Genomic DNA, 15,135 nt, shown 5'->3' with positions numbered 1-15,135 from the left:
CCTGGATCAGGAACATCCCCTGGAGAAGGAAATGGCAACCCACTCCAGTACTCTTGCCTGGAAAATCCCATGGACTGAGGAGCCTGGAAGGCTACAGTCCATGGGGTCTCAAAGAGTCGGACATGACTGAGCGGACAGATTCCTTGACCACATCATATTTTCATCTCTTGTTTTAATTGAGGTGTGGGGCTTGGAAAGAGAAACAAATGAAAAATGATAACTGATTACCCATGTCATTGATTTATTTTCTGGTCATGACTTAAGATTCCTTGAATGATAGGTTTCTATGCTTCATCTCACAGGAACTGAAAGAATGTATTCACCTGGTAACTTGATCACATCAAGAAGATTTTATTTAGAAAAGGTTGATGGAAACAGAAAAAAAAATCAGTAAAATTCTAAAACTGGATAAGATGGAGGTTATCACATAAAACATTACTAGCAGCTGACAGGATGCTAATTATTATACAATAGAAAATACTGGGAAGAAGGGTGGGTAGTTATCTACATCTTAAAGTTCAGGATAGGCTTCCCTGGTGGCTCAGCAGTATAAAGAATCCACCTACCAGTGTAAGAGATGTGGGTTCAACCCCTGGGTTGAGAAAATCCCCTGGAGAAGGAAATGGCAACCCACTCCAGTATTTTTCCCTGGGAAATCCAATGGACAGAGGAACCTGATGGACTATAGTCCATGGAGTCGCAAAGAGTCAGACACAACTTAGCAACCAAACAACAAAGTTCAGGATACAAGGAATAAACTAAGCAAAATTCTGTGCAATTTTAATACAAGAAAATAAGTGTGACTTCATGTTGGTATTCATTGAGCTTTGTTGGAACAGGACTCTGAAAGGATTGAGAACAGAAGGACAAATTATTCCAGATAAACCTGTTGAAGAGCTGTGGAATAACACTGAATAGCAAGAAAGATGGACATCTGCATGTAATTTCACACAACCTTTGAAAAAATAGGGTATTTAATTAAAGAACACAGAGAGAAACAAAATACCCTAGAATACTCTTCATAGACAAGAATTCAATGATTCTACAAAGAAGAAAATCAAATTATTGATTTACCCTGCTGACAGTAGAGGAAGCAATAAGAGAAATTGTCTTTCAAAACCTAATTTTGACTAACAGAACTAATTAGAATATGATGGAAATCTGGGAGGACGCAACTAAATCATCATAGCTTGTAAAAGAGCCATAAATAGAAATCTGTGTAGCTTTTATGCTTTAAGGAGGCAATTTTGAAAAAATTCAAGAGGAAAAAAACTGGTTAAGATTACTTTCAGTTCAGTTCAGTTCAGTCACTCAGTCGTGTCCAACTCTTTGCAACCCCATGAATTGCAGCTCGCCAGGCCTCCCTGTCCATCACCAACTCCCGGAATTCCCTCAAACTCACATCCATCGAGGCGGTGATGCCATTCAGCCATCTCATCCTCTGTTGTCCCCTTCTCCTCCTGCCCTCAATCCCTCCCAGCATCAGAGTCTTTTGCAATGAGTCAACTCTTCGCATGAGGTGGCCAAAGTACTGGAGTTTCAGCTTCAGCATCATCCTTCTGAAGAACACCCAGGACTGATTTCCTTTAGGATGGACTGGTTAGATCTCCTTGCAGTCCAAGGGACTCTCAAGAGTCTTCTCCAACACCACACTTCAAAAGCATCAATTCTTCGGCGCTCAGGTTTCTTCACAGTCCAACTTTCACATCCATGCACGACTACTGGAAAAACGATAGCCTTGACTAGACGGACCTTTGTTGGCAAAGTAATGTCTCTGCTTTTGAATATGCTATCTAGGTTGGTCATAACTTTCCTTCCAAGGAGTAAGCGTCTTTTAATTTCATGGCTGCAATCACCATCTGCAGTGATTTTGGAGCCCCAAAAAATAAAGTCTGACACTGTTTCCATGTTTCCCCATCTATTTCCCATGAAGTGATGGGACCAGATGCCATGATCTTAGTTTTCTGAATGTTGAGCTTTAAACCAACTTTTTCACTCTCCTCTTTTACTTTCATCAAGAGGCTCTTTAGTTCCTCTTCACTTTCTGCCATAAGGGTGATGTCATCTGCATGTCTGAGGTTATTGATACTTCTCCCGGCAATCTTGATTCCAGCTTGTGCTTCTTCCAGCCCAGCATTTCTCATGATGTACTCTGCATAGAAATTAAATAAGCACGGTGACAATATACAGCCTTGACGTACTCCTTTTCCTATTTGGAACCAGTCTGTTGTTCCTTTAGAAGAGAATAAAAAGTGTGTGTAGTTCAGTAGTGGTTATATAAGGTGCTCAGAAATGAAATTATAGCATACAATTTCAGACATGATTTGTACCTGTGTTTTGTATGCAGTTTATTTTTATAGCTTTCCATTTTGTAGAATACCTCAGAAATTTCTACAGTTAGGCACATAGGTTTCCTGTTACATCCCATCTTTTTCTGTCTTAAAGACTTATGTGAGTAGAATGGTACAGAGCTCTTAGATGCCAAAGCCAGACTTATTTTCATTTGTGTGAAGAATGTGTGAGAGTAAAAAGAGAGTAAGTTTAAGAGTAGTAGTATTCTTTGAGACTGATGATGTGTAGTATTTAGGGAAAACAAAGAGAAAACACATATAGTCTCAAGAAGAAATGTTTGATTAGAAAGGTGGGACTTGATTAGAGAGATTTGAAATGGTTGTGATCATCAAACATTATAAACAAAAATTAAAACTTTAAGAGTTTTACTGTACTGTTTTTACTGTTTACTATTTATACTGTCTTATGTCAAAAGGTTAATATTTTAACACATAGATTTCTGAAAAATCAAGTAAGAAACTAACTCTTCATTGGAAAACTGGACAAATGATACAAGAAGAGTACTCAGAAAATAAGCCAATTAAATAAACACATAAAAATGTTTAACAGCCCTAATAATGAATAAACAAAATGATATGTTTTACCCATCAGCTTAGCAAACTTTTCTTTTAAAGGAATATCCAGTGATGGGCATGGTTCTGTGAAATGACTGCTTTTAATATACTACTTTTAGGAGTGTAAATTGGTACAGCGTTTTTGGAAAAGCATATCTTTTGACCTACTAATTCCTCTTCAGGGAATTGACCCTGAGGATGTAATCAGAGGTGGAGACATAGGTTTATATATCAGGGTGTTTCATTAATCTTTAGAAATTCAGTTCAGTCGCTCAATCGTGTCCGACTCTTTGCTACCCCATGAATCACAGCATGCCAGGCCTCCCTTTCCATCACCAACTCCCGGAGTTTACCCAAACTCATGTCCATCAAGTCAGTGATGCCATCCAGCCATCTCATCCTCTGTCGTCCCCTTCTCCTCCTGCCCCCAGTCCCTCCCAGCATCAGGGTCTTTTCCAATGAGTCAACTCTTCGCATGAGGTGGCCAAAGTACTGGAGTTTCAGCTTTAGCATCAGTCCTTCCAAAAAACACCCAGGACTGATTTCCTTTAGGATGGACTGGTTGGATCTCCTTGCTGTCCAAGGGACTCTCAAGAGTCTTCTCCAACACCACACTTCAAAAGCATCAATTCTTCGGCACTCAGCTTTCTTCACAGTCCAACTCTCACATCCATACATGACCACTGGAAAAACCATAGCCTTGACTAGATGGACTTTTGTTGGCAGAGTAATGTCTCTGCTTTTGAATATGCTATCTAGGTTGATCATGACTTTCCTTCAAAGGAGTAAGCGTCTTTTAATTTCATGGCTGCAATCACCATCTGCAGTGATTTTGGAGCCCAGAAAAATAAAGTCTGACACTGTTTCCACTGTTTCCCCATCTATTTGCCATGAAGTAATGGGGTTAGAAATTACAGCCCCTCAAAATTGAAATGCCCCTAAAATGCCTTACAGCTGGGAAGTAGTTGATGAAGAATGACATATTATACAGTATAATATTTTATAACCATTCAAACTCATATTAAAGCATAATGTTGTGGAAAATGCTCACAATATAAGTGAAGAAAGTAAACTATGAAACTACATATATTGTCTCAGATTTGTAAATAAACATATATATTTAGGGCTATTTTGAATGGTGTTCCTTTGAACATTCCTTTAATGTCTTTTAGTATGAATATATGTCTTTCTGTTGGGAAAATACCTAGGAAATGGATTGTTGAGTCACAGATATATAAATATGATAGGCTTTAGTAGATAATGCCAAGTAATTTTACAAAGTGAGTATGTCAATTTACCCCATTCCCCACCTCCAGTAGAATGTGAGTTCCGTTTGCTACATATCTTTCTCTACACTTGACATACCTTTTGTTTTAGTTTTTTCATTTTGGTCATTCTGGTGGATGATAGATACCTTTTGTGGTGCTTGTTTTTTAATTATTTTAATTGGAGGCTAATTACTTTACAGTATTGTGGTGGTTTTAGGCATACATTGACATGAATCAGCCATGAGTATACAGGTATAATCCCCCCATCCTGAATCCACCTCCCACCTCCCTCCCCACTCCATCCCTCTGAGTTGTGCCAGAGCACCAGATTTGAGTGCCCTGCCTGCTTCATGCATTGAACTTATACTGGTCATCTATTTTACATATGGTAATTAATATACGTGTTTCAATGCTATTCTCTCATACCATCCCACAGTCACCTCTCCCACATAGTCAGCTGTTAGGGTTTTAATTTTCATTTCCCTGATAAGTAATAAACTTGAACACCTTTTATATGTTTATTGGATATTTGAATATTTTCTTTGATAAAATGCCTTGAAAAAGATTATTTGTATTATCAGGGAAAGAGCATTTTACCTGTTTAATAAGCTCCCAAACCATTGGTGATGATGCTATTCCAAGGGCAATGCTTGAAGTAGCAAGATTTTACTGTAGAGGAGTTATTTAAAGCATACTTGAAAGAACTTGAATTTGATCGCTTTATAACTATTGGTAATTTTAGAGAATGCAAGATAAGTAAGAGAAATCCCCAGAAAAGAGAATGTAGTACCTTCAACTTTGTATATATGTATATAACATGTCAGGTATATTCAGTAGTAGAGAAATAATAAAATAAACCCCACAAGCATTCATTTATCCAACTTCTCTCATTGTCAACCCATGGTTAATGTTTCTTCTATACTTTGACTTACTCTCACCTTCCACTCGCTCAAATGCAATAACTAACATTTCTTTCTTTTCTATATTAGAAATCCTAGTATAAATTTAAGAACTTTTTCTTTTTTCTATGTGGCATTCCTACTTCTGGGAATGAATTTTAAGGAAATAGGACAAAAGGTGAAAAACATATATGAACACATTCATAATAATGAATTGTTGATGTCTATGAAAAACAGTTTAAAGCAAAATAAATAGTAAGATAAATCATGATTTAACAGTTCAATAGAATATTATACAACAGTTTAAAATGATTGTTTTGACATCTGATAACGAGAAGAAATTTTTAAATGTAAACTTTAAAAAAACCACCATTTTTTAAATGTTTATATATTTTTCAGTCTTATAATTTTTAATGTTCCTCCTTTATTTAAAATATACATAGCAATGATTAAGAAAGTTGTATCTTGTCTTTGCAAGTTAGAATAACAGACTTATTTTTCACAATGACAGCATTTCAAGAACTGTACTAAGTTTTACCATTCTCTAAATTTAGGAGACTGTGTAGGTGGTATGGTACAGCATATATTTCTCCCCAAACTTTTTCCTTATGCTTTAATTTTTGTTTCCTTCACCTGACATAAGAAATTTAGATTTACATCTCTTCCATGGAAATTTTTGTTATTTGAGTTTTTATAGATAAAATTCCTTTTTATTGAAAGGAGAACACTTACTAAGACTACACTAGAGATTACATTTACATGAGAAGAGTGCTGGGTGTTACTGAACAATCAAGTTATGAAATGGCGTCACTTTGAAGGGAGGGGCCAGGCAATTGGGTTTGTTTATCATCTTTTTGTTTTGCAAAACAGCTGTTGTCAGTTTTACCAAAGCAGTTTCTCAGAAATACTAGTCTACTTTAAAATACAATCCCAAAAATGATGGTGGTTGTTAAAAAAAAAATAAAATGAAAAATAAAATAAAATACAATCCCACCTTCTAGAATTCTGTTCCATTTGACCTTTTTTAGAGCATCAGGAAATCTGGGGTATCCAGAATACTTTATCTGTATGATCTCAGACATAGATTTTCATTTCTCTTCAGGAACAAGAAAGAAACTAAGCTAAAAGCGGGGTTATTTTTTTTTCCATTTATTTTTTAAGATACCACTTCCTTATAATGGACCTCTGTTTTCTCCTATATAACTTGTCTCCTTTGTTAGTCATTACTGTATCATGACCTAAAGTAAATGGTGTCAGTGACATTTTCTCATTGGGGTTTTTATATTGACAGTTGGACTAATTTGGGATCTACTTGCCATTCATAATAAGATTTTGTTCATAAACTGTTGAACAGAAAATGAAGCATTGTCCTTGCTTACGGATTTTTCTCCTTGCCAGTTCATATTCATGTATTTCAAATAAATTTTTCAAAGAAAATCAGAAATGTTTTTAAAAACTCTTTGGATATCAGTGGTTTATATCTCAACATTTTGTTGTCACCTTGTGTTTATTTTGATAATTTGCTTTTTTTAAACTCATGACTGTGTTTTCTTTATTTTTTCCATTGTCCTGCAATTTCAGAACATGTAACTTCTAATGCCAGCGATAGCGAAAGTAGTTACCGTAAGTGTTTTAAGTTATTTGTTCTTTTGTTATCTCCAGTAATATATCCTGTGGGGGTTTTTCCCTTAGTGATGTATTCTGAAAACTGAAAATTAGGTGCTTACTATGTTATAGGGAGAGCCAGGTAAAATACTTTATAGATAAAGTCATGCTATATGTACAGAAGTTAATTTCCAAAGTTTTCATAAAATACAAAAACTCATTTTAACAAAACTGCTGTTCATGTACACAATATGTGTATGTGTATTTGTATCTTTTATAAGAAGTAAATAGCTAAATAGGGATACCTTTGCATTTTAATTCTGTTTCTAACATAGGCATTAAAATATTTTTCAATAATGCTAAATTATAATTAGGTTTATTTCCTTTTTTATTTTGTGTCACCAATACTGATGTGTGTCAAGATACTATGTATTGCCAGCTTTTGGTGAACATAAGAAATGACAAAGGGAAAATTTTCAACTATTATTCAAACAGTAATACTAATTTATTTTTTGGTTCTTTTGTTATAGTCTTGGTATTATATTATTAAGTGATGTATATAAGCGTATGAAATTTTAAAACACTTTTGGGCATGGGAGGCGGGAAGAGTACATGAATATTGTCAGTTGTAACACCTTCAAAATTAAAATTGCTTTTCTGACTTTTTTTTTTTTTTTTTTACTGCTGTCTAATATGAAAGTAATCTTGATTACAGATGAGTATGGCTGCTCAAAAGGTCCATCCTGTTAATATCAGTCTAATATTTTTTATGTTGACAATATATACTTTTAACCCTCATTCATGTGATTGGTTGTTATTTTTTATGCATAATAGTTAATGATTTTCTTTGTTGGTGTGGTAGTGTGATTTCTCATATTTTAGCATTTTATTAACTTATATCAGAACTCACCAGAGAGTAGTTGTGAAGCTTTCTAGACTAAAAAGAGGTAATGAAAGTATATACTGTCTGTCTCACCATTTGCATGTATTATTAGGTGTGGAAAATTCAAATTGCATGTTTCTGATAACATGTAAAATATGTTTTACATACAGTACTTTTAAAAGCAACTTGTAAATATATATATATATCTGATATAATAAATTTTAAAACAACAAAATATACTTTTAAAGCAGGAAAGAATATTTATACCAGTATAAGAACTTAAAAGATTTATAGCTGCATACATGTAATATAAACAAATTTAGTGAAAAGGTTGTTATAGAGTCATAATCATCAAGGAAAATATCTTTAAATACATTCTCAAAATACTGGTTGATTTCTTTGAACCATTTAAATCTTACAATTCTTCCTAGTTTGTTTTCTACATGTGTGTGTGTACGTGTGTTTGTGTATTAAGAACTGAAGTTTTCAACTTTTTATTTTCGTTGAGCAGAGGTATAATGTGTAGACTTTTCTGTGTAGGATATTCATATGCTCTAATCCTTTAACTTAGAGAATTTAACTTGTGAAAAGTACTTTTAAGATCAAAGCAAAATATATTATTTCTCCTTTACTATCGATGTGATGCATCTTATTGAAAAAGAATTTAATTTTATCTAAAACTTTTTTACTCAAAATGTTATTTTTTTAAAAACTGAACAAATGAATTATAGTAATCAATGAATTTTTTTCATCAATGAAATAGTAACACTAATTTTACCTTGGCATTAAAAATTTTGGGTTAGAGAATAGTTGTAATTATAAAATATATATGCAATTACATGCAAAACATGCAAAATGTTATACCTGGTAAGACCAAAAATACAGCATATTAATAACACTAACTTATCTAATATGCATATATGTAGGACTGCTCGTTAAAGTAGTAACTTTAAAATATTTAAGAGTTTAGATTCTCAGTAAAAAATTAATAGCTTATGCTTGACATCCCAAGTAAAGATTTAATCTGTAAAACACAGAATAATAGAAAGTTAGTTATTAATAGCACAATTATAATTTGTTTTTATATATTCCAGTCTTTGTGACTCTAATTGTTCATTTTTTCCCTAAATCTTGCCATAATTAATTTATAAAGAGCCTTTTTTTATGTCTTCACTGATTTTCTCAGGAAAATTCTAGTATTTTATATGTTCTATTAAAGAATTAAATTAGTATAGTTATCTTTATAGATTTTCTTACCTGTATTTTAACTTTCTAATAGGTGGTCAAGAAGAATATGTCTTATCTTATGAACCAGTGAATCAACAAGAAGGTTTGTGAAGTCTGTTTATATTTTACAGTCTTATAGAAATACATAATTTGGAAAATCAATCTAACTCAATTCATATCTTAAAACATTTTTACAGTATACCTTAAAAAAACATTTTGTTAGAATTTTAGTGTTTTTTCTTACTATATGTATCTGTATATAGAATTTTACTATGTATATTTTATGATACATGATTTAACCCACAGATTATTAAAATCTAGTCATTTTATATTGGTGTTTTATTTCTTAAGCAGCTTCTTTCCCGTGTTCACAATAGTATCACTATCCTTCTAATAACCCTTGTTCAAAATCTTGGAATCATCTTTGATCTTTCTCTGCTCTTCATCTCCCTTGTCCAGTCAGTTTCTAGGCCCTATTTATTCTTATCATGTCTTTCTTATTTATAACCTCCTTTCATCCCTCCTGCCAAATGTTAAGTCTAATTTTCACTGCCAGTCTCCCTGCTTCCAGCACGATCCCTTACAATCCAGTGTTTATATTTCTATTAGATCATCATTCTAGATGACTACTCTGATTATACCACATTTCTTTTTTGCCCTTCTTTGATCTGCTTCCTTGCAGTTATTGCTTCAGAAAGGATCAGTAAAACACTGTACTGTGTTTTCTCATTTGTAATGAGATGATGTTAACAATGTATAGAAACGTTATCTACTAAAATGCTGGGTTTAACTTGGTAAAATTTATCTAAGTGTATGACTTCAAACAGGGCTTCCCTAGTGGCTCAGATGGTAAAGAATCTGTCTGCAATGCAGAAGACTCGGGTTCGATCCCTGGGTCAGGAAGATCCCCTGGAGAAGGGAATGGCTACCCACTCCAGTATTCTTGCCTGGAGAATTCCATGGACAGAGGAGCCTGCAGGCTACAGTCCATGTAGTCATAGTTGCAGACCTGAGTGACACTAACAGTTACGAACTTGACTTCAAACAGATTGAAGTTTAAGATTGTAATAAATGTTTGGAAACTATCAAGTTGAGCATCATTGGTAGAGAAAGAAAGGAAATTCTTCATAAGGATACTTTCGTTTTCTAGTAAAAATACATAGATGTTTGTTGAGTGTTTATTCCTTTTAACATGCAGTTTATTTTTATAGTTAATTATACTCGACCAGTGATCATATTGGGACCTATGAAAGACAGGATAAATGATGACCTGATCTCAGAATTTCCTGACAAATTCGGATCATGTGTTCCTCGTGAGTAACTCACATAAAAATTCTTAGTGTTCTTAACATTTTGTCACTGTGTGGTCAGAGTAAGCATTACCTTTTTTTTCCTCTTTTTTATTTTTTAAAGTATGAAAGTATGAAACGCATTTATAGGAGACTTGGTAAATACAGAACAAAGTTATATATAGTTTCACTATTAATATTACAATTATTTTTTTACTAGATAAATTAAGATTTTTAGTTGGAGTTTCAATAGCAAACTCTTAAAAATTAATACAATAAATATACAGAAAAGTAGAAGAATGTAGTAGACCTCAAAAGCACTATAACCAATTCAACATTATTAAGATTTATATAGTTTTCACACTATAGTGGGAAGCAAATTCTGTTCAGGTTCCCATAGACTATAAACTAGGAGACACTGGAACATATCCAGGGACATAAAACAGGTACAGAAAAAATTTGTGGTCTAATGAAACTGAAATCATACAGAGTCTGTCCTGTTACCACTGTGAAATTATGTTAAAAATCAATATCAAAAGATATTTGAAAATAAGCCACATATTTTCAAGTGTAGTGTGACATTTACCAATAGAGATCTTTGACCTAGCCATTGAAAGCCTCATTAAAGTTAGAAGACTGAAAAAACACAGACGGTAATTGTAGAGAAGAAAACATTTAAGTGAGAAATTAATATCAAAGATAGTTAAGTAGAAGTACATGCACTCATCTCCTCCTGCAAGAGCACTAAAATTACAACTAGCTATTGAACAACATTCAACAGGACACTGGAACCCACCAAAAAAAGATAATCCATGTCCAAAGACAAAGAAGCTGCAACAAGATGGTGGGAGAGGTGCAAACACAATAAAATCAAATCCCATACCTGCTAGGTGGCCCACCCACAATCTAGAGAACAATAGTACCAAAGAAGTTCTCCTCCTGTTGTGACAGTTCTGAGCCTCCTGTCAGGATTTGCAGCCTGCACATCCAGCAAAGGGACTGGGAATCGCCAGGCAGTCTGACTTTGAAGGCCAGTGGAATTTGATTACAGACTAGGGGAAACAGAGACTGCACTCTTGGAGGACACAAACAAAATCTTGTACACGCCAAGACCCAGGGGAAAGGAGCAGTGACTCCACAGGAGACTGAACCAAGCCTACCTGCTAGTGTTGGAGGGTCTCCTGTGGAGGTGTGGGTCAGCAGTGGCTTGCCATAGGGACAGAGGCACTGGCAGGAGCAGTCCTAGGGGGGCCCTTTGGTGTAAGTCCTCTTGGAAAGTTGCCATTAACCCATAGAGCCTATAAACCCCAGGGCTTAAGTCAAACAACTAATAGGGAGGGAGCACAGCCCCACCCATCAGTAGATAATTGGATTGAAGTTTTACTGAGCACAGCCCTGCCCACCAGAGCAAGACTCAGTTTTTCCCACCACCAGTCCCTCCCATCAGGAAGCCTATACAAGCCTCTTAGCCTCATTCACCAGAGGGCAGACAGTAGAAGCGAGAATAATTAAATCCCACAGCAGCTAGAAACAAAACCACATCACAGAAAGTTAACCAGGATGAAAAAGCAGAGGGTTTTGTCCCATATGAAGGGACAAGGTAAAACCCCAGAAAAACACATGAATGAAGTGGTGATGGGCAACCTTCCAGAAAAAGAATTCAGAATAATGATAGTGGAGATGATCTAGGATCTCGGGAAAAGAATGGAGGCAAAGATTGAGAAGATTCAAGAAATGTTTACCAAAGACCTAGAAAGAACAAACCAGTGAAGGCAATGGCACCCCACTCCAGTACTCTTGCCTGGAGAGTCCCATGGACGTGGGAGCCTGGTGGGCTGCCATCTGTGGGGTCGCGAAGAGTCGGACATGACTGAAGCGACTTAGCAGCAGCAGAAAGAACAAATGAAAATGAACAATACACTAGAAGGAATCAATAGCAGAATAACTGATGCAGAACAGATAAGTGACCTATAGTACACAGTGGTGAAAATCACTGCTGCAGAACAGAGTATAGGAAAAAATAAAAAGCCTAAGAGACCTCTGAGACAGCATTAAACACACCACCATTCACATTATAAGGGTCCCAGAAGGAGGAGAAAGAGAGAGAAAGGACCTGAGAAAATATTTGAACAGATAATAGCCAAAAGCTTCCCTAAAGTGGGAAAGGAAATAGCCAAGTCCAAGAAGCACAGAGAGTCCCAGGCAGGATAAACTCAAGGAGGAATACACCAAGACACATAGTAGTCAAACTGACAGAAATTAAAGACAAAATATTAAAAGCAAAAAAGGGAAAATGACAAATAACATACAGGGCAATTCCCATAAGGTTATCAGCTGGTATCTCAACAGAAACTCTCTATGGCAGAAGAAAATGGCACAGTATATTTAAAGCGATGAAAGGGAAGAACCTACAACCAAGAATACTCTACCCAGCAAGATTCTCATTCAGATTTGACAGAAATCAAAGCTTTCTAGGCAAGCAAAAGTTAAGAAAATTCAATACCAAACCCAGCTTTACGACAAACACTAAAGGAACTTCTCTAGGCAGGAAACCCAAGACAAGGACAAGACCTACAAAAAATAAATCCAAAACAATTAAGAAAATGGATAAGGAATCATACATATGGACAATTACCTTAACTCTGAATGGATTAAATGAAACAACCAAAAGACCTAGATGGGCTGGGCAGATGAGAACATGTGCATGTATGCACTTCTACTAACCACATCACTCTACTTAACCCCCCAAATTGTATGTAATTATTTTATATTATTAGGTTAAAGATGTTTCCATTATGGCTTGCAATTGTAATTATCTTTTTTATTGTCTGGTTATCGATTGTGAAAACTGATAAACATCTTTTACTGTTGTGATTATGTAACTATTAATACCATTGTATCATGATGGGTCAACAGAAAATAATAGAATTCTGTATCACTGCTACTGCTGCTGCTAAGTCGCTTCAGTCGTGTCCGACTCTGTGCGACCCCATAGATGGAAGCCCACTAGGCTCCCCTGTCCCTGGGATTCTCCAGGCAAGAACACTGGAGTGGGTTGCCATTTCCTTCTCCAATGCATGAAAGTGAAAGTGAAGTCGCTCAGTCATGTCCGACTCCCAGTGACCCCATGGACTGCAGCCCACCAGGCTCTCTTCTAAGATGTGGTACATATATACAATGGAGTATTACCCTGCCATAAAAAGAGTGAAATAATGCCATTTGCAGCAACATGAATAGACCTAGAGATTGTCATACTGAGTTTTAAGGCATACAAAGAAAAACCAATGTATGATACCGCTTATATGTGGGACGTAAAAAAAAAAAATGGTACAAATGAATCTGTTTACAGAATGGAAGCAGGCTCACAGACATAGAAAACAAATCTATAGTTACCAAAGGGAAAAGAGGTAGGGGAGGGATTAATTAGGAGTTTAGAATTAGCAGATACATGCTACTTGCTTGAAAGTGAAAGTGAAGTCGCTCAGTCGTGTCCGACTCTTAGCAACCCCATGGACTGCAGCCTACCAGGCTCCTCCATCCATGGGATTTTCCAGGCAAGAGTACTGGAGTGGGGTGCCATTCACTTTTCACTTTCATGCATTGGAGAAGGAAATGGCAACCCACTCCAGTATTCTTGCCTGGAGAATCCCAGGGATGGGGGAGCCTGGTGGGCTGCCATCTATGGGGTTGCACAGAGTCGGACACTACTGAAGCGACTTAGCAGCAGCAGCAGCTACTTGCTTAGTCACTTCAGTTGTGTCCAACTTTGTGCGACACTATGGACTGCAGCCTTTCAGGCTCTCTGTCCATGGGATTCTTTAGGCAAGAATACTGGAGTGGGTTGCCATGACTTTCTCCAGGGGATCTTCTCGACCCAGGGATCAAACCTGTGTCTCCTGCCTTTCAGGCAGATTCTTTACCACTGAGCCACGAGGGAAGCCCAATCTGAATACTGTCTCCTATCAAATGTATCACCATCCTCCAGATTTAGAGCATATGCTGGCATAAACTGTTACATCACAGTTAAGTGTGAAACCTTGCTTCAAAATATTGCTCATTATTAATTTTCAGAAGATGCATCATAGGACCATAGGAGTAACTGGTGGGCAAATGGCTGAGAAATACCAAGTACAGAACAAAATACCAATTACAACAGATATAAACTAATATATATATTAGTTATCTATAACTAGATAACTAATAAGGACCTATTGTGTAGCACAAGGAAGTCTACACAGTACTCTATAATGACGAATATGGGTAAAGAATCTATAAAGAGTGGATATATGTATAACTGAGTCACCTTTCTATACAGCAGAAACTAACACAAAATTTTAAATCAACTATATACTCCAATAAATTTTTTTAAAAGATACTTTAAAGATTCGATGTATTTGGAAGTTGTCCATTTTTAAATGATGGGTGTATCTAAGAAACCATAACAAGGAAAGTTAGAAAATATATGTAACAGAATAAAAATTTTACCAGAATTTGTTGCATGCAGCTGAAGATGCTCAGTGCAACTAAATACAATGTGGAATTTTGAATAAGATCCATTATTTAATGGACACTAGCATAAAATCTTGTGAAATTATGAACAAAATCTGCACTTTAGTTAATAATACTGTATCACTGTATACTATTTATTTCCTGGGGTGAGGGGGTTGTGTTTTTTTTTTACAACATAGTATTTATTCTCAGAATTGGATTAGAAGTTTCAAGTCTCATTCAAATTTTTTTTTTTAAAAATCACCAAGATAATAAACTTTCTAGACTTTTAGCAGTAATATTAGATGCCAAAATACATGGAATTATATCAAATTTTGAGAGAATATAAATTAGAAATCTAGCATTCTCAATCATACGAAGTCACACAAGTGGAATTAAAATGTCATAAATTTTTTAGCTAGGCAAAAATTCATAAGTTTTCTAATATATATATTATATGTACCATATTATTTATATGTGTGTGTGTGTGTACAAAAGCTTTCCTACTACCTTTGATAAAGTCTTGAGAAAGAAGAACAAGAAAAGACATGGAAAATTTGGAAAACAAAC

General features: G+C 35.4%; 1 protein-coding gene across 16 annotated transcripts in view; it reads left to right on the top strand.

The window, feature by feature from the left end:
* The window catches only part of DLG1 (discs large MAGUK scaffold protein 1), a 271,051-nt gene that overhangs the window by 237,134 nt on the left and 18,782 nt on the right, over positions 1–15,135 (top strand). For 15 of the 16 annotated variants that reach the window (XM_061411876.1, XM_061411915.1, XM_061411922.1 and 12 more), the window contains 3 exons: positions 6,655–6,696; positions 8,841–8,891; positions 10,000–10,101. In XM_061411876.1, the coding sequence (XP_061267860.1) occupies positions 6,655–6,696; positions 8,841–8,891; positions 10,000–10,101 (195 nt within the window). Of the gene's footprint in view, positions 1–6,654; positions 6,697–7,378; positions 7,415–8,840; positions 8,892–9,999; positions 10,102–15,135 lie in introns of all 16 variants that reach the window. The other variant, XM_061411999.1, reaches the window with a different exon arrangement.

The sequence above is a fragment of the Bos javanicus genome, chromosome 1 (assembly GCF_032452875.1).
Source record: "Bos javanicus breed banteng chromosome 1, ARS-OSU_banteng_1.0, whole genome shotgun sequence".
NCBI classification, from domain to species: domain Eukaryota; kingdom Metazoa; phylum Chordata; class Mammalia; order Artiodactyla; family Bovidae; genus Bos; species Bos javanicus.
Note: the sequence above shows the minus strand (reverse complement) of the source record. Positions and strands in the feature narration are given on the sequence as shown.